The sequence below is a fragment of the Euphorbia lathyris genome, chromosome 4 (assembly GCF_963576675.1).
Source record: "Euphorbia lathyris chromosome 4, ddEupLath1.1, whole genome shotgun sequence".
NCBI lineage: Eukaryota > Viridiplantae > Streptophyta > Magnoliopsida > Malpighiales > Euphorbiaceae > Euphorbia > Euphorbia lathyris.
Window position 1 is genome coordinate 4,728,282 of NC_088913.1, and position 24,695 is coordinate 4,752,976.

General features: G+C 32.6%; 1 protein-coding gene across 1 annotated transcript; it reads right to left on the bottom strand.

Annotated features, from left to right (window-relative positions):
• Positions 1–12,619: 12,619 nt before the first annotated feature.
• LOC136226977 (cyclin-dependent kinase inhibitor 7) lies at positions 12,620–14,197 on the bottom strand. The gene is made up of 4 exons (XM_066015689.1): positions 13,859–14,197; positions 13,381–13,430; positions 13,094–13,279; positions 12,620–12,975 (listed from the first exon to the last, which is right to left on the bottom strand). The coding sequence occupies exons 1-4, from the start codon at positions 14,162–14,164 to the stop codon at positions 12,906–12,908; spliced, it is 612 nt and encodes a 203-aa protein (XP_065871761.1). The 5' UTR covers positions 14,165–14,197; the 3' UTR covers positions 12,620–12,905.
• Between the last annotated feature and the right edge of the window lie 10,498 nt (positions 14,198–24,695).

Genomic DNA, 24,695 nt, shown 5'->3' on the forward strand with positions numbered 1-24,695 from the left:
ACTTTACTGGTTAAATTCTATAACCACTAAATCATAAAGGATCCACCAATTAATTAAACTCTGTCATATTATTTTAAAAAATAAAAAGATATTATCAAAATAGTCAAAAGCTCAATAACTATGGAGTGGTTGATAAATACTCAATATATTAAACTCACTCTAATGGGATAGAGTTTAATAAAGGAGTATAATAATGAGTGGTTCATTATACTCATATGGATATGTTCTAGAGAAAACTTCTATTCTTTCACGTTTTGGGCTTTTAGTTAAAACGATTCCACGACATGGTATCAGAATCTTAATGACCAAAAGTGACAAGTTCAGGGGGTTGCGTATGGTTTAGACCTAAGATATATGATTGCGCCTTAACCCGAAAATGACATGAATATTTTGGAATCCAGCGTGCGCTCATTGGTCCACGTACTTCCAAATACTTCTCCGAAGACAGCCTTCGGTCAATCAAGGTGCCCGAAGCCTTGACTTTGGTCAAGCTTCGGCCAAGACCAACCATCGTAACATGCCTGAACTAATTTAGGTCCATCTAAGGTCTTCAGATCATAACAGGGCTTTTTGGGAAAAGTCCAAATGACTTAATATCGTATTAGTTAGTGTTAATGTACTAAATCTAAAGATGATATAAAGTATTTAAAAATAATACAAAATTATATATAACCTGAAAACACGACATAAAACTAATACTAATCTGAACTGGTTAATACGATTATAATACGAAAGTTTTTAGATAGGGGTTGGATTTTTTTTTAACACGAATCCGAAAATGACACGACTTGAACAAGAAATTGTCAGGTCTAGTTTGAGCACCCACTAGTCATCGTAAAACGCCGAAATTTCTATGGAAAATGTATTCGAGGCGTTAAATTTTTTGGCCTAATATATCCTAACCCCCTAAGTTGTCTAAAACCTACAACTGACCATGAACTTCAAAATATTACAACTAACCACATCAACTTGCTTATTTGAAACATTTTGAAGTTTAAGGAATCAGTTGCAATTTTTGGGCAACTTTGAAGAGCTATGGATGAATTAGGCCAAATTTTTTATATAAAAACACCAAAAAAAATATAAATTTAGCACTTATAAATCACAAGAGACTACTATAAACACTTTTTGTCAGTAAATCATGAATTTGTGATCGGTGACAAATATACATGTTCATGGACTAGGCTCGGGCCGAATCTAGCATGCTTTTATCTAAAAATGCTCACCCCAGACCTAGCACATGCCATTGTTAATTTAGACGGACTCGAGTCGGACTGGTCTTGGGCTCAAAAATCAAATCTCAAGTCCAGCCCATATAAGCTCACTTAAATATAGATTTATAACTTTTACTAATTAGCAATAAAATTTATACTTAACAATAAATACTAATATATAAATTTATTAATTAATAGCCGGATCGAGCTAGATTGGCCCGGGCTATTTTTATAAATGCAAGCCCGCCCAAAATATAGGTGGGCTTTAATAGGCCTGGGTCGGGTTGGACCTAAGGAAAATTTGTCTTGTCCAAGCCCGATCCAGAGGACATGACTCTAAATCAGGGGCGTAGACAGGGGGGGCTGAGGGGCCCGGACCCCTCCGGCCGCCGGAACCACTTTCACCCAGGTAGTTTCGCTCTTCCTATCTCAAAAAAAAAAAAAAAATTATCGAGGTGTTGAATTAACCCCCCAAAGACCCATTAAGTGTTAGTTTTGTCCAAAATTACAAATTTTAATAGTTTGGGCATATTAGATAGGCCCTAAATCCAAATTTCGAATTCTTATGGCTTGATAGGCCTCCCTAAATCTAAATTTCTAAATTGTTTTGCCCATTAGTTGATTAAATACAAATTATTAATTTTTTTGGCTTGGTAGACCCTCCCAAATCAAAATTTTTTATTTTTTTTACTTGTTCGGCCCTCCCTAAATCCTTTTTTCTTTTTCATGTTAAGAATCTCAATTTATATATTAATACTTAAAAATTGATTATTAACTACTCAAAGTACAACACACATATACAAAAAAAAAAAAAAGCAAATTCGATTTAGTAATTTTTTTTTTTTTGTGAATGCATATATAAAATCAGCCCCACCAAATAATCATGTCTTCGCCACTGGTCTGAATGGGCCGGATACATATTCCGACCTGTGAACAGACCGAATGACAAATAATATAAACTACTTTTTTTTTCAGTCTAACAAATACTAATATAAAGATTTTAACCTCAGCCATGTGGAGGTCCAATCAGATTGTCTCATGGTTATTAGTTCCATACATCAGCATAAACGTCAATTATCTTATTTATCGGATGTAGTGAATGACTGTTGTGATTTGTTAAGAGTCTTGAACTCATGTTCAGTCTCCTATGTAAAACGTTCGGCAAATTTAGCAGCTCATAGCTTAGCTAAGACTGTTACATCTAGATCTGTTCGTGGTGAGTGGCCCTGTCCACCACCAATTATTTTTGACATTCTCACTTCTGATCTTAGTTAATAAAATTTACCTTATTTTAAAAAAAAAAAAATACTAATATAAAGAAAATGGCACATAATTCCTAATAATCAGTTTCGTAAATAGAGAAAGTAAAAAGAAGAAGCATCAACATCGAAACAAACCTTTTTTGCATTAATAAGCAACATTCTAAACCTTTTTTACTTTTCACCAGATCCGAGGCCACCTACCTCCATGACACGTGCAACCTCTTCTTACCATTATTACTTTTACCTTTTCTTTTTCATAAGGATCATACTTTAACATTAACTTTTTTTTTTTTACAAATAAAAAAATAAACATTGTAGTTAACCAATTTACAAAAGCAATCCCTGGTTCAAAAATTTACAAACCGGAGTTTATGCTTTATAAATTTTAGGCTTAATATATTATAGGAACAAATACAAGCTTGATTGATTCTCTAAACTTTTAAAGTATTCTGATAACTCTCTGAACATACATATAATGTTCAGTTAGTCTATTAAACTTGCATAAAATTGATGCGGGACATCTTTCTCTAAGATCGGGTCCGGACGAGGGAAGTCGGAGGAAGAATCAAGCACGAGCAACAAGCTAGTAGGAAGGCCAAAACTGTGCCGCACAATAAGTGGGGCACGCTCCGCGTACTTGAGGGCTTGATCCAAAGAAAAGTCCTGGAGGTCATCTACGCAGGGCTTGGATCGGGCACGCTCCGTGTAGAGTTAAAACACGCCCCGCGTGTAAGAAGAAATGATCTAGAGAAGAGTTCAGCAGCCAAGGCACGCCCCGCGTAGAATTAGGCACGCTCCGCGTGCCTTCAATTTAAAAGCCTACGTTCCGCGTAGATTTGGGCACGCTCCGCGTAGAATAGGTACTGATCCGGAGAAGAGCTCAACAACCAACCCACGCCCCGCGTGCCTTCAGCTTAAGGAACTTGCTCCTTACTCCAGCTTCCTCCTTATTTACAATCCTGTCACTCCTTATTTACACATTTGCCACTCCCTTATTACAACCATGCCACTCCCTCTTTACCATCCATGGCACCCCTTTATATTTCACCCATTTACCCATTATCTTTATGTTTTAATTAGCTAGGTAATTTGCCATTTATGTAATTTGGCAATTAGGGCTTTTGAGATGATATAAATTCATCTCTTTCTCTTTGTAATGTTTTAACTTTTTATCAATCAAATATTAAACTTCTTCAAGAAGCTTGTTAAGGTTTTTACCTTCAACAATGAGGATTTCATATTCCTATGGATTTAGTCCATGAAACTTGGGATTCACTCCTTCTAGTTTAGTTAGAGAATAACATATTTGTTAGTTTACGATTAAAACTAACACGTCACTGAAACGATCCGTATCAAAAATATAATCAATTGATCACTTGGTTGCAAGAAAAAACAATGTTTTGAAAACCTGACCGGACCAGCCAGTAGAATAACGAATCAATCAAGTGTCTGATCCGGTTTTAACTATACAGGTTCAACTATATCAAACCGCATCAAACCGAGGTTGAACTACGAACCGACGTTGAACCAGTGAACCGGATTGACCCTGGTTTTTTACCATTTTTTGAAAAAAAAATATTGAATTAAGGAAAAACTAAAAAATTAGACAGAGAACAACCTTTTTAATATTAAGTATTCTATGGGTTTGATTTTAGATGTGTGAATTTTTATATTATCTGTATGAATTTTTAATTTTTAATTAATATGTTAACTTAAAGAATGGTTTATTATATTATTATATGTATGAAATTTTTAATTTTATGTTCAATGAAACATGATTTTATTTTATATGTATATTTATTTAATTTTTTATCCGGTTGAACCATTTCGGTTCAATCGGTTGAACCTATTGAATCTTGAACCAGTTGTCTCACCAGTTCAACGTCCGGTCCGGTTTTTAAAACATTACAAAAAAGTAAGTTAAATGTGGAAATATATTGCACGTCTTAAAATTAAAACAATCAAAATCTGGGTATTGCGGTTGTAATATTAGAGAATATAATGTTTATAGTTCAGCAAGTAATAACTTCATTTTTACTGTTTTTTTTAATTATGTAATAACATTCTAAGACACGTGGAATACATCTTTCACAGTTAACTTATTTTTTTGCAACCGAGTGGTCAATTGATTACATTTTACGCAAGTTTATGGGGTTAACTGAACATTTTATGCAAGTTCAAGAGGCTATCAGAACACTTTGAAAGTTTAGAGGGTCAATCAAGCTTTTTGGACAAGTTTAGAGGGCAAATAATGTATTAAGCCTAAATTTTACCGTTATAGAATATGTGAATCAATTTTTCAAATAAATAATAATTATTATTTTATTAATTTGTAAAATTAGACTATGTATTTTGAATAATTTGTAAAGTTAGTTTTTTTAGTGACTCCAAATTAATAAATGTGAGATAGCTAAGAGAATATCATTAGCGGTTTGGTTCTCAAGTCACACCCTAAATCTTATCGCATTGGTTGGATCAACGATGCCAAGAAGCTTCAAGTTACTTTCGCTATTGAGGCTTATCAAGATGAAGTTATGTGTCATGTAGTAGATATGGATGCTTGTCAATTTCTCTTAGAAAGACCATAACACTTTAACTACGATGCCTTACATTGAGGAAGAAGAAAACCTACACCATATTCAAAGATGACGTTTTATTTTGTCCATATATCACTAGATTTACACGGTTGCAATAGAAAGGACTCAGATCCAAATGTTAAAAAGCTGTAAATGATAAAGACCGAATGGTAGTTACTTTCTTACGCATGTGAATTTACGAAAAGTATGCGCTCCTTTTTAGTTTTTTTTATCACCATCTATAGTATTTTTTTTCTTTAATGGAATGATACATGTTTGTTTGGAAAAAAATCTCCTTAATTATTAATAAGTAACCAAGGATTTTATTGACAAATTTTAAGGACTGAACCGATATCCAAAAATTGATTTAGACTAAACTATATGTAATTAATCAATAGGTGATGTCATTTTATAATAACATTTCTCCCTAATATGTGCGCATCTTCTCGAAGTAGCTTTCTCATCCAACCTAACCCCACATCCTTCTCTTACCATGAGTCTCAACAACTCAGCTTTTCTCGTAGATAACAATTAATGTCTTTTCTAAACAAGAGTAACTGGACCTTCATTCTTCATTCTTCGCCCTTCCATTTATTTGTTTTCCTCCACATTTCAAGTGTATTTTCTTCCTTGATAATTTCATTTTGGTTGACATCCATATATTTCAACGCATCTCTTTTTCTGTCTAAACTACATCTGATATAAATAATCATTTCATTTATACTCTTTTCAGGTTTAGCAAGAGCAGAATTACTCTTGCTCATAAAAGACATTAATTGTTATCCGCGAGAAAGATAAAGTTACAGATCTTCATTCTACCTCCTTCCAATTGTTTTTTCCTAAATTTGAAGTGTTTTTTTTATTGGTAATTTCATTTTAGTTGTAGTTCATATATTTTAACAGATCTCTTTTTTCTCCTAAACTACATCTATCATCTATGATCCTTTCATTTATACTCTTTTTGGGTTTAACAAGAGTAGAAGCATTTTATTTTGTCCATAGATCATTAGATCTACTTGATTGTAATAGAAAGTATTACGGTTTATTATTTCTACTATGTTCCTTCATGTAGCTAATTATTTCTTTGTTTTCTGTTATGCCAGATAGGCAGTGCACACTTTTAAATTTCCCCTTTTACTCTGTAACGTTTTCTTTCTTTTTCCCAAGATCGCTATATAAGCGTTCATTGTTGCTGTATTCAGTAAGAGATTGATTTAATCAAAATACAAATTCTTCTTCTCTTCTTCTTTTCCAATATGGTATCAGAGCGTGAGATTCAGATCTCACTTCTTCTTCTGCAATGTCATATGCAGATATTGTAGCAAATCGCAGTCCCTCTTCTCCTGCATCTCCTCGATCTGTTTTTTCTTCTTCGATGGATCCCTCTCAAAATCCATCTCACCACTATTATCTTCACCCTAATGAGAATCCTGGTCTAGTACTGGTTTCTCCTCTCTTAACCAGTTTGAATTATCATTCATGGAGTCGATCTATGAAAATGGCTCTTCAAGCGAAGAACAAATATATTTTTGTTACTGGAGATTTGCCTCCTCCTTCTCACACAGATACTCTTCGATCAGCCTGGGTCAGATGCAATACGATGGTTGCTTCATGGATCGCCAGATCTATGTCGCCCAATATTTCTAATAGCATCAACTCTATGGAGTCTGCAGCAGAAGTTTGGGCTACTCTGAAAACAAGATATTCTCAAGGAGATGCGATGAAGATTTCTGAGATTCAAGATGTTGTTGCTCAATTAACACAACAGAGCTCAACTGTTACCGATTACTATACTGATCTAAATGTTCAATGGGAGGAGTTGTCTAATTTCAGATCCATTAATCAATGTAAGTGCCTTGCTAGTTCTCAATGTTGTGCTTCTCTTAAGAAATTCAAAAAATATCAGGAGGAGGATCATATAATTAAATTTCTTAAGGGACTCAACTCTGAGTATTCTGTTATCAAGTCCCAGATCTTACTTATGGAGCCTCTACCTCCTATAGATCGTATATTTTCAATGGTTATTCAACAAGAGAGACAACTTAATGTTGTTATGGATCGTTCACCTCCTATAGAGTCAAATGTCTTTTTTGCTCAAACTCAGAAATCAGGGGGAAGTTCAAGTTATTCCAATAAGAAGGGTCCTGTTTGCACTTATTGTGATAAGGGAGGTCACACCATTGACAGCTGTTTTAGAAAACATGGTTTTCCACCGGGATTTAAGTTCACTAAGAAGAAAGCATTTAATTCTTCATCTTCAAATACCAATTGTGCTACTGCTGTCCCTATTGAGAATTCTGTTGAATCTGGAAAAAACCTCACCAATGAAGAATATCAAATGTTGATTTCTCTATTGAAACCTTCTGCTCCTTCACTCACTCCTGCACAACATGTTAATCAGCTAGCCACAGTTCCAGCTCCATCTCTTGTTAGTAATTTCGGTTTCTCACCAAGTATCTCCACTATTTGTGCAGTTCATTCTAATGATATTGATTGGTTGCTGGATTCTGGCGCTACTGATCACATATGTAGTTCTTTGAATTATTTTGAGACTTCTCATTTAATCTTGCCTATTCTGGTTAAGTTACCTAATGGTGCTCAAATCACAGTTACTCAAGCAGGCACAATGGTTTTATCTCCAGATCTTACTTTATACAAAGTTTTGTTTGTACCTGGATTTTGTTTCAATTTAATCTCTGTTGGTAGATTAATTGAACAATCAAATTGTACACTAACATTTGGTGGTGATGCTTGTTTTATACAGGATACAAAGAGACAGAAGATGATTGGTACAGCTGATTTCATTGATGGTTTATTCAAATTGCGTTTTTCACCTTCATCTATCTGTCCTGTTTCTTCTATCAATTTCGTTACACACAACCCAGCCAATTTTCCTTTATGGCATTTGCGATTAGGTCACTTGTCAGATGTTAGATTAAAAGTTTTACAACAGAAATGTTCTGATATTGTTTCTCAGTCAAATTACACTTGTAATGTTTGTCCTCTTTCAAAACAGAAAAGGCTTCCTTTTCCTCAACATTCTATTACACATTCTAAGAGTTGTTTTGATTTAATTCATCTTGATGTATGGGGACCTATGTCCACTTCTACTGTTAATGGAGCTAAGTATTTTGTTACCCTTGTTGATGATTTTAGTCGTTACACGTGGCTGTTTTTGATTAACACTAACTCTCAAGCAACAAATGTCATTAGGCAATTTTATGCTTATGTACAAACTCAATTTTCTGTTTCAATTAAATCCATCAGAACAGACAATGCACCTGAACTGAATCCTATTGATTTTTATACTTCCAAAGGTATTTTACACCAAAAATCTTGCCCCTATAGTCCTCAACAAAATAGCATTGTTGAACGCAAACATCAACATCTTTTAAATGTGGCTCGCTCTTTAATGTTTCAATCTAAACTTCCTTTGCATTTTTGGGGGCATAGTGTTCTACATTCTGCTCTCCTCATCAACTCTCTTCCCACTCCTTTGTTGCAAAATTGCTCACCTTATGAGCTTCTTTTCAAAACTTCTCCTCCTTATCATCTTCTCAAAATTTTTGGCTCATTGGCCTATGCTTCAATTTTAGGGTCACATAAAACTAAGTTTTCTCCTAGAGCCGCACCTTGTGTTTATCTTGGACAGATTCCCAATGTCAAAGGATATAAGTTGCTTGATTTGTCCACTCATAAAATCGTCGTTTCTCGTGATGTCATTTTTCACGAACACATTTTTCCTTTTCATAATGCCTCTTCTTCCTCTGTCCATGAAGAGGCCTCTCATGTTCATTTTGATGACAACCTTTTTGATGTCTCACTTCCTTCTCATCAGGATTCTCCTGTCTCTGACATTACTCCCCCTCTTGAACCTCATGTTCCAGTAAATTCTATCATTCCTACTTCCGCTGCTCCACATGTTCCTTCTTCTCTTCCTCCTCTACATATCCGTCAATCATCTCGACCTCATAAACAGCCCTCTTATCTGCGAAACTATCATTGCAATCTGTTGTACACCAAGTCTCAATCATCTTCTGCCTCAGGTATTTATGATCTTTCTAATGTTATTTCTTATGATCATTTGGCTCCTCCTCATAAAGTTGCTCTTAATCTTTTTGTTATACCTGAGCCTCGTTGTTATCAAGAAGCTACAAAACATGAGTGTTGGCGAACTGCAATGGATAATGAGATTAGAGCTTTGGAAGAAAATCAGACTTGGATTTTAGTTCCTCGTGTACCTGATGTACCTTTAGTTGGTTCTCGCTGGGTTTTCAAGGTGAAACTGAACTCAGATGGAAGTCTTGAACGCTATAAGGCACGTTTAGTGGCCAAAGGTTACACTTAGACGGAGGGTGTTGATTATCTAGATACTTTCAGTCCAGTAGCAAAAATGACAACTCTGCGTTTTCTTTTGGCAGTCGCTGCTATACAAGGATGGCATTTGTTTCAATTAGATGTTAATAACGCTTTTTTGCATGGAGATCTAGTTGAAGACGTATATATGCAACTCCCTCCTGGTTTCAACTCACCTGATCCTAATCTTGTTTGTAAGTTACAAAAATCCATTTATGGATTAAAGCAGGCAAGTCGTCAATGGTTTGCTAAGCTCTCTTCTGCTCTTATTGGTCTTGGATACTCTCATTCTACTGCTGATCATTCTTTGTTTTTGAAACAATCTGGTAACTCTTTCACAACCTTATTGGTTTATGTTGATGATGTGGTTCTTTGTGGTAATGATATGGCTGAAATAGATTTGGTTAGATCTTATATGCATGCTACTTTTAAGATTAAAGACCTTGGCATGTTGAAGTATTTTTTGGGGTTGGAAATTGCTCGTTGTTCACAAGGGATTTCCATTTGTCAACGCAAATATGCCTTAGATGTGTTAGAAGATGCTGGTTATCTTCGTTGTCGGCCTGCTGTTACCCCAATGAGTTCAACTATGAGATTGACACAATCTGGTGGAGTTTCTTTAACTGATCCTGGTTTGTATAGGAGGCTTGTAGGTCGCTTATTGTATCTCACCAATACACGCCCGGACATCAGCTTTGCTGTTTCTCAGTTAAGTCAATTTCTTGCTTCACCAACTTCAGTTCATTTAAGTGTTGCTTATCATGTTCTTCGGTATATAAAATCAGCACCTTCTCAAGGCTTGTTTTATTCTTCATCCTCCTCTTTACATCTGAAAGCCTTTTGTGACTCTGATTGGGCTACTTGCCCTGATACTCGGCGTTCTGTCACCGGTTACTGTATTTTTCTTGGTGAATCATTGGTTTCCTGGCGAAGCAAAAAGCAAAGCACTGTTTCTCGATCTTCTTCTGAGTCGTAATATCGAGCTATGGCCACTGTTACTTGTGAACTACAATGGCTTAAGTATCTTTTGACTGATCTCCAGATTCACCAGCTCAAACCTGCTCTGCTGTTTTGTGATAACCTTTATGCAATTCAAATTGCACAGAATCATGTCTTTCATGAGCGTACGAAGCATATCGAAATTGATTGCCACATTGTGCGAGAAAATTGTTAGCTGGGCTTCTTCATCTTCTGCCTATCTCTTCTACAGCTCAATTAGCTGATGTTTTCACCAAGCCCCTGCCTTCAACTCAGTTTCATCATCTGGTTTCCAAGCTTAGTGTTCACAATATTCACACTGCAGCTTGAGGGAGGCTATTACGGTTTATTATTTCTACTATGTTCCCTCATGTAGCTAATTATTTCTTTGTTTTCTGTTATGCCAGATAGGCAGTGCACACTTTTAGATTTCCCCTTTTACTCTGTAACGTTTTCTTTCTTTTTCCCAAGATCGCTATATAAGCGTTCATTGTTGCTGTATTCAGTAAGAGATTGATTTAATCAAAATACAAATTCTTCTTCTCTTCTTCTTTTCCAATAGAAAGAACTTGGATCCAAATTTCCAAAAAACGGTAAATTATAAAGACTAAATTATATGTACTTTCTTGTAAATACATATTTATATGAAAAGCATGTGATTTATAGTTTTTATTTTAACCATTCTTTTTTTTTTAGCTTTTATCACCTTTATAGTTTTTTTTTTCTTTTAAATTTTATGATATTTCTCTTTAGAAAAATAAATCTGTAAGTAAAGTAACCAAGGATTTTACAGTAACAAGGAACCAAGTAACAAATTCTTCACTAATAAAAAAAATAAAAGTTCAAAAAAAATCACAAAACAAACATCAATAGTATCGTATCATGGAGGGAAGCACCTGTTTACTGGAAATATCCATAGAAGCCCACATCAGTACATTCCAGGCATATAGTGTCAGCTTTTTGTATAGACAAATACATCAGAGCCACAGAAGTCTGTTTTTTACCACTCCTTTTTTACTAGAATATACAGTGTAAACAATACCTAGTACTCTTTTATTCTGTGCATGTATATTCTTGCTAATTTACCTAAACATTCTTCTTTTGTACCCTTGATAATAATTCAGCCTAGCTAATACAAATCCCACATAGGTAGGTAGGTAAGAGTGTCCATCTTTTTAAAACCGAACCGAACCGGAAAAACTAAAATAATGAACATGAATACAAGATGAATAGAATGTAAAACCAAACAATTCTTTTCTTAAACTGAAAAAATGGAGCAACAAATTTATAATTTCTCAATTAAATTATCCTAATAACAAAAAAAAAAATACTTCCAAAATATAGCCATTTTGGATTATATCTCAACAACAATAAAAATATCAAACTTCTATCATCAAATATGGGCTATAAATGATTCAATCCGGATTTTTAGAAAAAGATTTCTTACCAAACCTAACCAAAATGTAGCTAAAATCATAATTGATTTCAAACTTCAACTAAACAAACGGATCGAATTAAATCAGTTTTGGTTAGTAAATCGGTTTTAACCAAATAATGCACACCCTACCTAAAAGGAAAGATTGATTTGAATTAAATCAGTTTTAGTTAGTAAATCTTGGTTAGTAAATCTGTTTTAACCAAATAATGTACACCTTACATAAAAGGAAAGATCGAATTAAATCAGTTTTAGCCAAAATAATGCACACCCTACATAAAAGGAAAGGATGAGACAATATAAAATTTGTATATTTATGTGGATCAGCTAATTTTTGTGGGGGCTATCAGCTAAAAAATGGGTGAAAAACTTGAAAACAATCAAACTTCATTAAAAGAAATTAAACCCATTTGCTTTCTGTTTGTTATCAATTAAATTAAATATTCCGATGCTCTCAAAATGGTCCCCACTATGTATACAATGGAAAACGGGAATGGCATTTGTCTAAAACAATCATAACCTGATATTTGAGAATATTCGGAAGCAGGGCAGAGGAGTGGAAAAGAAAAGAAACCATCAAAAAAATTAAAAAGAAAAAAAGCAAACTTGTAACAGACTGAAAAAGTCACCTAAAACAAACACACCACCCAAAAACAGCCAAAAGGGAAGCTAAAACAAAAGTCACTTTTCAAATACAAAAACAAAACACATCAATGCCTGCAAACACAGTATGAAATTATTCTTCTTTGCACAATTAAAACCACTCAAAGATAGACAAATTAATAAACTGACAAACATTTCACTACCTGGCCAGTGAATTGGGGGCTAAAAATTAGGAATTTTTATTCTCAAAGAAACTTCTTAAATCATATAGTAACTAGTACTAACAAACAACTACTACTGCAGAGAATAATATAGATAAGATAAAAACTTGGCTTGTTATGTAGTGTAGATATGTAGAGAAATAAAAAGCTGTACACTAACAAACACCCTCCCTAAATTAGGCAATGTCACATGCATATACTAATAGATTTGATGCTACCTCGTGTAACATTAGCAACTCCTTTTCTTTTTCCTTTTGCTACTATGGCTTCAAACGAACCCACTGGTACCGACCTTCGAGAGGCACATCGTTCGCTATATCATAGTTGTACCTACATCAAAAGGGAAAAAAGTTTGTTAGTTAGTTAAGGTTCGATTCTCCTTCCATCTAAAATACGCCACATGGTGATTTCTCATATCCTACGCCACAACAATATCCGATCAACTCACTTGTCTGCAAATCGTTTTTGTTCCTTTTTCAGTTCCTTCTCTGCCTCCTCGAAAAACTGATCGATCTCCTCTTGATTCGGGATCTTCTTCTTCGCCATTAACTTCTCGCGGCAGCTCTTCCTTCCCCCCGCCTTTGAGTCCATCTCGTCTGTGTCGTAAGATTCGCTTGAAGGCGTGGTTTCTCTGCTGCAAATGATATGAAGAGCAAATATATATATGAGAAAATGATTTAAAACCGTTTAGAGCTAGGAAATGAAAATTAATAATGAAAGGAATATGAAATAAACCTGAATTTGTTGTCAATGCACGTTGAACTTTCCGTTTCAAAACTTTTGGCCTGCAATAGATGAAACGTTCAATACACAAACGCTTTAAGTAAATTCGCAATTATGCTTACACAAAATCCAGAAGAGATTAGAAACGGCTAAGTTAAATAATTCTGAGATTTGCATTTAAAGAGGGAGAGAGCGTGTGTGTGCGCGCCTCTGAGTTTAAAAATTCTGTTTGTAATTCAAATTCAAATTCAAATTCCTTAAAATTTTGAATTATCAAGGAATCGAGACTGGAACCTTAGTGTATGTTTGTTTACTGAGAAAACGCAGGAAAATAATGGATACGAGAAATGGAGAAAAAATCTCATATGTAATCTCACATTTTCCACAATTTCCACAGTGACAAAGGAAAAACAATTTGAAAGAGGAAAAAACAAAATACAAAAACTCATTCATATACATATATTATGAGGTTTGAGCTTCCAAAATTCACCTCCAGATCTACAACTCTCAAGCTATCCTTGTGTAGCAAGCTGGATTCAATGCTGCAGCTGCAACAAGCTATGGAGTCGCCGCCGGAGCATATATCTCCGGCAGGAAATCCACCGGAATTCGAGGACGTTACAGGTGAAATATTCCTATCCGGAGATAATGCAGATAAACGGTGATCCTGTAGCAGCTCATTAGAAGGTAAATTTAATTCATCAAAAGTATAATCGATTTGAATTTTCATCTTCTTCGGGAAGCTGATGGCTGCAATTTCCTCTCTTCTCTTACAATTTCTCGCACATTCTTCCATTCTCTCTCTCTCTCTCTCTCTCTTCGATTTTCAGATTCTGCAACTTTATGGTTTTGCAGAGAAAGGGAAGAAGGGTTAAAAATGGAGCTAAAGGTATGGATTTATGACCGTTGATTACATGGACGGATGAGATCAGTTTACTTGGGATTTATAAAGTGGTCCTCCCTCTTTTGACGGTGATTAGAGAAAATAAGAGATTTAAAAAAGGGTATCTGACTGTTCATCAAAAAGTTTATTTTAAAATGATTAATGGACCAAAAATAAATGTATATATATATATATTTACAAAAATACTTTTGTTTTTTGTTTGAACTATATACAAAAATACTTTTGTAAACAATATTTTTCTTATTTTTTAATGTATATAAATATAAATATATATTATTTTCTAGTATTTAAATAATAAAAGATAAAAAATATATATGGGAAGAAAATCTATTAAAAAAAGTACATACATAATTTTTAGTCTAATATTGATTAAAGATCGTGAATTTGAGATACAGATAGAAAAATTGAAGATTTTGTTAGAAATTATTATTTTTTAATAAAAGTTAATTAACAAATCTTAAATTTTAAGAATGAAAAGTTATTTTTAATTTTAATTAAAATATAATTAGTTTTGAATTATTTTTAACCTTTTAGTTGAAGTAAAATTCATTCTTTAATATGTTTTAGGTTAATTATTTTCTATGAATAAAAAAATGAAATTTTATAAGTTTTTTTTAAAGATTTTTTAAGGTTAATTTAGCTAGTACTAATGAGTGAGCAATAAAGAATAAAATTAATTTTATTCCGAGTCGTTTTCTTGTTGATAATATTCAGGCCGCTTTTAAGTCTCTATATTACATTAATAGGAAGAATAGAATTACTGAGAGGGAGGTAGCTTTAAAGCTTGATATTAGTAAGGTGCGTGAAAAAATGTTTATATATATATATATATATATATATATATATATATATATTATTTTCTAGTATTTAAATAGTAAAAGATAAAAAAAAATACATATGCAAAGAAAATCTATTAAAAAGAAAGGTACATAAATAATATTCAACTAATATTTATAAAAGACGTGAGTTTGAGACACAAGTAAAGAAATTAAGGATTTGATATTGATTATCGTTATTTTTTAATAAAAAATTAATTAATAAATCTTAAATTTTAAGAACGAAAAGTTATTTTAAATTTTAATTAAAATATAATTAGTTTTGAATTATTTTTAATCTTTTAATTGAAATAAAATTCATTCTTTAATATTCTTCTAAATGAAAAATATTTTTTTTAAAATTTTTTTAGGTTAGTTATTTTCTATGAATATAAAAAATGAAATGATGTGTCATATAGTTTGTATTTTTTTAAGTTTTGTTTAAAGATTTTTTTAAGGTAAATTAAACTGGTATCGGTAAGTGAACAATAAATAATAAGACTAATTTTATTTCAAGCCGCTTGTTGATGATGTTTAGATCGCTTTTGAGTCTCTGCTTTACATGAATAGGAAGAATAGAATCGTTGAGGGAGAGATAGCTTTAAAGCTTGATATTAGTAAAGTTTACAACAAGGTTGATTGGAGATTTCTAAAAACTGTTTTGACAAGAATGGGTTTTCACCACGTGTGGATTCAGTGGTTAATGCTATGTTTCACTATATGTCTTATAGTACTGGCATGCTTGTATGCCATATTTCGCCAGGTCGAGGTTTGAGACAATGGGATCTTCTTTCCTCGTACTTCTTTATTATTTGTTCTGAAGTTTTTTCTCGTATGATATGGCGTTCTGATATGGATAGGCTTATTCATGGTTGTCAGGTTCGCATTAGAGCCCCTAGTGTTACTCATCTTTTGTTTACAGATGACAAATCTTGTTCTTTCAGGCTGAGTTGGTGGGCTGTCAAGCTGTTCTCAATATCCTTAAAACCTATAAGGTTGTTTCAGGGCAAACGAAGCCCTCCATAACATGCATTTGCCTCTATTTTTAAGGGAATGATTATAATTTCTGGGAAAGTAAAACACTTAAGTGATGGGAGTTATTTTGCTTCGAGATGCACCTTATAGTTTGTAAAGGTGTTATCCTCTATTATGACGCTTTCTCCAACATTAAGTCTAAAATAGAAGGAGTTAATCCTAAGATATAGGTATAAACCTTACTCTCAAAGAGAAATATTATTTGATTGATTAAAGTTGTTCATCTTTACAAACTAGTAGGGCTTAAATACTTTCCCTACATAAAGATTATCGACGTAAATGCCCTTACTAAGGTTATAATCAAAGAAGGAACAAAAGGGTAAGATATATAAATGGAAAAATAGTAAATAGGACTGAGTGGCACAAACAGTAAGTAGGACGATGCCTGCTGATGTTAGGCTTATCTCATTCGTAAGGAAGCAAGGCCAAAACTAAGTAACCCCGGTAGGTACGCCTACTAAGGATTCGCCTGCATAACCTTTCGCCAAGGGTTCATTCGCCTAATAGACACTCTGGCTCGTCCATTGATTCTTCTTGCACTACTGGTAGGATCTGCCATGTCTGGGCTATATGGCAGATCTAGATAGGATATCCCCATCATTTCCTCTTTCTTTTAAAGAGTTGGATCCCAACTTGGCTTGAGTAGTTTCAAGGGGTTCATTTGGCTTCCTCGGACTAAGATCATATATGTTGAAAGCTAGTGACATCTTGCCTAGCCAATTTGGTAAGGCCATATGATAAGCATTGGCATTGATCCTCTTAGTCACTCTATAGGGGTTGTACATTCATGGCCGAAATTTGCTGCTTGGAGCGCTAACGAGTCTTTCCTTGCTTAGGTAAACCATTACTTCGTCCCCTACTTCAAACTGAAGGTCCTGTTGGTGCTCATCCACCTTGGCTTTCAACCTCCGGTTTCATTCCTTCAACTTCCGGAATAAAACTCCACATAAGTTCAGGTTAAAATCGGTACAAAATCCATGAAGAATTAAACAAGACTACAAATGTCAATAAAATCCATAAAAGGAAAACCTATAAATCACATTCTTTTATAAATCTAGATATGCTAAAAACATTTACACTCTAATTTTTATCATTTAAATCATTTTAAAAGATCAGATCTGCGTTATTTTACTGTAATCACGTAATTCTAGTAATCTAAGTATAAAATGAAACGTTACAACACGCTGAATTAAAAAATGTATAAATAAAAGAATTATAGATAACAAATATGCAAACTAGACTGAAAGAAATCCGATTAGATATATGGATTTCTAATCAAAATAAAATTATAAAAAAAAACACTGAAAAAGTGGGAGTAGACAAATAGATGGAAAGACTCAAATAACATTATTCATGAAAACAAATCTCTTTATATTACATATATATAATAGAGCCAAAACTGATCAATTCAATATTGTTAATTTTAATCTTTACGGAGCTTTTATTTATTTTTAGTTTTTTAGTTACTAATGTATATATCTCAACCAGTATTCTAAATCTTAAAAAAAAAATTGCAACCCAATCTTTATTATTTAAGTGATTTGAGAAGATCGAACCTGAGTTATTTCTATTGCAATCATGTAGATGATCTATATACAAGATACTGTTCATGCTAAATCAGGGGCGGATATAGGGGGGGTCAAATGGGGCATTTGCCCCCCTTCATCCCATTAAAAAAAAAAAAAATTTAAATCCAAAAATAAGGGTTAAAGTGCAAAAATACCCCTAATGTTTTGGGTCAGGAGCAATTTTATCCCTAACGTCTAAAATGGTACAATTTTATCCCTAATGTTGGAATCCAAGAGCAATTTTACCCCTAACGTTGATAAATTGGGTCAATTTGAGAAATAATTCATCAAACTGTCTTCTCGGTCATGAATAATAGTGTCTGAAATTGATCCAATTTATCAACGTTAGAGGTAAAATTGGTGCAAAATTACAAAATTGATATGCAATTGGTGCAAAATAAAGAAAAAAATGACTGTATTTTATAATAGTGTCTGAAATTGATCCAATTTATCAACGTTAGGGATAAAAAATTGCTATTGGCTACAAACATTAGAGGTAAAATTGCATCTGACCCAAAACGTTAGGGATATTTGATTCGTAACAATCCGAGAATCCCGGAAATGGATGATTACGAGTCGGAAACATTATAATTTACGTTTTTTATAAAAAAAATCATGAAAATAATGCATGACAATTGAACGATTTTGCATTTTTCGTCACCAAAAATTGAATAATTTTGCATTTTTTGTCTAAAATTTTTTACGTAGAATTTTGGCCCCCGCTCCTTCAAATCCTGGATTCGCCACTGCGCTAAATTAAAAAATGTATAAATAAAATTATAGATAACATATGCAAATCAGATGGAAAAGAAATCCGATGGAATTTATAGATATCTAACAAAATAAAATCTTCGAAAAAAAAGTACTAAAAAAGTGGGAGTAGACAAATAAATGGAGGAATCAAATAAGAGCAGTTAAATTTTTTTTAAGAGAAAGATGAGAAATATTTTTAGAGAAAATGTTTCGAAAAATCCATTATTTTATTTTCAAATCCACACTCAATCTGTCGTAAACTTGAAAATGATAAATTATACATGGTAATATATATATATATAGGAGGGGGAGGGATCAAGGGAGAACCCTCCCTTAGATGATGACACTTTGATAGGTGAGAACTAGATGAAACGACGTAGTTTTGGTGCTTTTAATTAAAGATTAAATAAGAAAATGAGAGTGGAGGGATTCGAACCTGGGACTAGGGCATAGAAAGACGTAGTTTTGGTGCTTTTAATTAAAGATTAAATAAGAAAATGAGAGTGGAGGGATTCGAACCTGGGACTAGGGCATAGAAAGAGAGACACACACACCATCTACCACTGGGCCACTTATTTAATATGTTCATTGTATAATTCCTTTATTTATATTATTAAGTGGCTCTGATACTAAAAAAAATCCAATACTATATTTTTTAAATAAAAATACACTTGCTTTAGTTTGTTCATTATACAATTCTTTTATTTATATATTATTAAGTGCTTTTGATGCTAAAAAAAATCTAATACTATAATTTTTAAATAAAAATACGTTTGCTTTAGTTTGTTCGTTATACAATTCTTATTTATATATTATTAAGTGCATCTGATGCTAAAAAAAATCCAATACTATATTTTTTAAATAAAAATATATTATATATTTTAATAAAATTTAATATTAATATTTTATTTATATAAGAAAATATATTTTTTTAAACATACGTTAGAACATATATTTTAACTTTTAAAACACGAACTATGAAGTTTAGAACATACAACATATTTTTTAGAACATACGTTATGTTTTTTAGAACATGCGTTATGTTTTTTCGAACATGAGTTATAAATTATATTATAGAACAAATGCAAAAATGATCCAGATATCTACTAATTTTTTTAGAACATTATACTTAATTTTTAGAACACAAACTATAAACTTTAGAACATACGCTATGTTATTTAGAATATGAGTTATAAATTATATTATAGAACAAATACAAAAATGGTCCATATAATATTTTTTAAGTAAAAATATATTATATATTTTAATAAAATTTCATGTTAATATTTTATTTATATAAGAAAATATATTTTTTTAAACATACGTTAGAACATATATTTTAACTTTTAAAACACGAACTATGAAGTTTAGAACATACGACATATTTTTTAGAACATACGTTATATTTTTTAGAACATGCGTCATGTTTTTTCGAACATTAGTTATAAATTATATTATAGAACAAATGCAAAAATGATCCAGATATCTACTGATTGTTTTAGAACATTATACTTAATTTTTAGAACACAAACTATAAACTTTAGAACATACGTTATGTTATTTAGAATATGAGTTATAAATTATATTATAGAACAAATGTAAAAATGGTTCATATATTTACTGATTTTTTTAAAACATTATACTTAATTTTTAGAACACAAATTATAAAGGTTAGAACGTATGTAACAATATTTAGAACATCGTCCTTAACATTTAAAAACATAAATTACAAAAAATATAGAGGAATTAAATAAATAAAAAATTGGAGCATGTTTTTGGATTTTTTGTTCTATTAATAATTCATTATTATGCACATTTTTTTTCTATTCATAATTTATTATTATGCACATTTAATCGATATTAATAAGTGCATGTGTCAAATATTAAACAATAGAAGCTACATGGATAATGGTATATTAATCAGCGCTCTCCATAATAAATAAGGGAAACAATTAGCTCAGTGGTAAGTAGTATGGAGTATGTGTGAAGTGACCAGGGTTTAAACCCCACTAGTAGCATTCCGTTTTTTTTAATTTTTCTACTTAAAACGACGTAGTTTTGAGTAGTTCTCACCTAAGGAAGTGTCCTCACCTAAAAAAGGGTTCTCACAAGAGCCCTCTCATATATATATATATATGACGCCTTCTATAAAGTAAGCATACCCTAACCCATATATATATATACAGTAAAACCTCTATATAGGAATACACTTGGGACCACCCCAGCAACAACATCATCATTTTTTAATTAATTTTTACACTCAAAACTACGTAGTTTTGAGTGGTTCTCACATAAGGGAGGGTTCTCACTTGATCCCTCCCCTATATATATATATATATATATATAGCAGCAACATCATCATTTTTTAATTAATTTTTACACTCAAAACTACGTAGTTTTGAGTGGTTCTCACCTAAGAAGTGTTCTCACCTAAGGGAGGGTTCTCACTTGATCATATATATATATATATGACGCCTTCTATAAAGTAAGCATACCCTAACCCATATATATATATACAGTAAAACCTCTATATATGAATACACTTGGGACCGAGCTATTTGTATAACAATTGGGAGGTTATTACTAAATAGAGTTTCGTATAATAAAATTTCTCAACACTCGTTTTTTTTCTTCTTTTGGAGGTATGGTTGAGGAATATGAAATAATACCACTTGAAATTGGTTAAGATTATTATAGACATGAATGGTTTATATATAACGTATAACAATAAACATTAATGAAACAAATTAAATATTTCGAATTTCAATTTAGAATTTAGGTTTTCAATATATAGATAATTGGAAGAGTTTTATGGGAAAAATGTAAACATCAATGAGAACACTAAATATTTATAACTTCAAGTTGTAGTTTGTGTTTCTAACTCATAGATAATTTCAATAGTTTTTTTTTAATATTTTATAATTTAGTTTGAATTCTTATATATATATATATATATATATTATACATATAAATATATAATTATTACTATATAGAGGCATAGTTTCTAAAGTTGGGACTTGAAAAGTGTATAACAAATAACGTTTGAGAGGTTATTCCTATTTATAACTGGCCCAAGTTGAGACCGAATTTTTTTTATAACAAAATACAGGTTATTACTATATAGAGTATTCGTTAATAGAGGTTTTACTAAATATATATATATATAATAGAGCCAAAACTGATAAACCTATTATAAATTTTAATTTTTGCAGAGCTTTTATTTATTTTAAAATTTTTAGTTACTACTGTATATATCTCAAAACAATATTCTATTATCATAACAATTAGACAATTACATTCCGAACAAAATATTTAAGGATTAATGGATGAAAATATATTAAAAATTAAAAAGAAAATTGAAAACTATTTTCATTGCGAGTTTGATTATTAATACTAAATTTGTTCTAAATTTTGAATAAACAGTGATTATAAACGGAAAATATACATCCAGGAATAAAAATTTCCATAAATTTTAAAAAAAATATGTTTCGCTAAGTCGGGTCAACGGAGCCACTATGACCCCTTGTAAATCCGCTTGTACATAAAATTTATTTATTTCTTAATGATTAATTTAATATATTGTTCAACAATTTAGATTATTTTTACTAATTTTCGTATGATATTTTTATTTGTATAATATTTATATATTGATTTAAAACATATTTATAATTAATCTTTTTACATCCTAATAATAACTATTATAAGTTAATTATATAACACTGATTAATCAATTAACAACAATAAATTTATACATTATATATAGTAAATAGAGAGGTCAAAACGATTTATTGTATTATAATCATTATGTTGTAAATAAACAATTATTCTCGGCATGTCTTTCTTTCCCGTCTCCTTTCTCTCCTATCTAATTTTAATAAAAAATATAATTCAAATATTTTAATATTGAATTATATTTTTTTTATTAAAATTAGATAAGAGAGAGGGGAGAAAGAAAGAGATGTCGAGAACATATTTAATTCTTTAGGTATAAAATGTACTTTTTTTTTTATTAATAAAAGAAATTTTATAGAACAAAAACCAGAATTACACAGTACAAAACACAGGTAAAACCAGTAGTAAACCTACCAATCCAAGAATACTTATCCCTATTATTCAAAGCAAGACCCCTTAATCTAACATAGAAAACAAATGCTTCCTACCACTTTGTTGTAATCAAAACAAACTCCCCGCATATAACATTTATTCCTAGCTAACCATATATGGTAAACAGATGCACTAAAAGTAATTCTTCTAACTCCAGCCAGAACCGATTTTTGAGAAGCTTTTTTTTTCCCCAACCAACTTACAATTCTTCTCCATATATGGTAAACTGTATTTTAATATTCAAAATAATAGTTTTTAAGGAAAAAGGTAAATTTCAGATACCAAATGTAAACATGTTAAAAGTTTAAGTTCCAAAAATGTAATTTATCCCTAATATGTAAAAACAAAATTAGTAATTTAAATTGAAAAGTTAAAAATCTCTTAATGCGTACCAGGAGTAAACAATGTTTTAAAAAAAAAAAAATCAAAAGAGCAATGAATTAATGAGCCAAATCATGGTAAAATTGTAACAATGAATCAGAAATAGAACTCGGTAATAAACTAAAAAAAGAAGGGCAAGTGGATAAACGAGAAGACTGTGCTAACACATGTGTCATTCCATTCGCTTGCCGCCGTATCCATTTGACTGAATAAGAGTTATTTGATGTTAGAATCGATCGTATTTGAATAATTCTAGGAATAGACAATGTTTTATGTAATAACATAAATACTAATAAATTATTTAACCTATAAAATATGAACGCAATAAAAAAAATGATAAGTCGTATCAAACGAACTTTCTATGTTTATCATATTAAGAATGGACGTTCCTCTATATATATATATATATATATAAACTAAATTATTCACATTTATTGGAGGATTAATATTTGATTTTTAATGTCTTAAATTGTATTACCTAATAAAAAGGAAATATTGAAAAATTTAATTGAGATTGTTATATCAATCGTAAATTGCATTAGGTTGTCAACTACTTTAAAGCTTGTTTTTATGATTCATGAATGAGTTTGTTAAATTTCTTTCAAATTTATTAATTCCCTCTAACAATTAACTCGGTTTGTTATATAATTGATTAATACACTAATTAATATATATTTTTATGCAAAAAAAAATAATCGGGTCTGTAGATGCGCATGTGTAGAGGATTATTTCAATAAAAACCAATTAACGCAATCCTAAATAAATAAAAATACTTTTTTGATAGTAATAAATAAAATAGGATATATTGGGATTGGCGATGACTAAGGCGATTAGGGTTAGGAGATCTTCGACTCTTGCGGCGGCTGGGATGGGCGACGATAGCAGTAGGTCGGGAGGCCGGATCGTGTTGAAGGGATAGCGCTGGAGCCGGATCTCGAGCCCGATGGGGATGACGAGGACGGCTTTTGCGGTTCGCCAAGGAGGAGGCGGGTGAGTGGGGATCGGAGGCGAGATCGATCCAGGGAGCGAGGGCGGCCGGACCTCCATGGGGGAGATGGGACGGATCCGGTTGGTATGTCTTCCGGCGAGGGGATTAGGAATGTGTCTAGGTCTGGGTTGGCTTTGGAGGGTGAGGGGCGTTTGGGCGTGTCCTCGCCGGGGCGGCGGAGCCCTTCTTCTGCCGCTGTCGTTCCGCTGTCCGCGCAGGCTCCTCTGCCTGGGCCTGGTCCCTCCTTGTTGCAGGTCGCGTGGGCAGCCATTGCTGAGAAGGCCGCTCCTGCGGCTCTGGCCGCGCCTACCGTGCTTACGGTTCAGGCCCCGCAGGACACTCATTCCACTTTGGTTTCGAAAGAGGCGTATTCTGCGCATGTTGTGTATACCGGGCAGTCCGTGCATGCCACGGGAATTTCTACTTTGGGCCATGCTCCCGGGGAGAAGGGCATTAGGTGCCCAGGGCTTGATAGGGATCAGGCTTTGGCCCCCGGCCCTGGTGATGTCCCGGGCCAGAAACAAATTACAGTTCCAACAATTTATCCGGCTTTTCAGAATGATTGGGGTAATTCCTCCTGGAGGGATAAGGTGTTGGGAGTGGTCGTGGAGGAACCCATGTTGGAAGAGGACATTATTGAGGATGAGTCTGAGGAGTTTTTTTCCGACTCTGATATTGAGGATGGTGAGCCAGAGGACCCGCTCTGTCCTAGGATCCGTCTTTCATCTGAGGACAAGCGTGTCCTTAGGTCTAAATGGAAATTGGCTTTAATTGTTACT

Excerpts from the sequence above, each read along its gene's own strand:
- LOC136226977 (XM_066015689.1), bottom strand. The coding sequence starts at position 14,164 with ATGGAAGAATGTGCGAGAAATTGTAAGAGAAGAGAGGAAATTGCAGCC. Across the intron at positions 13,431-13,858 it reads TGAGAGTTGTAGATCTGGAG|GCCAAAAGTTTTGAAACGGA; the intron begins GTGAATTTTGGA and ends CATCTATTGCAG. Across the intron at positions 13,280-13,380 it reads TGCATTGACAACAAATTCAG|CAGAGAAACCACGCCTTCAA; the intron begins GTTTATTTCATA and ends TATCATTTGCAG.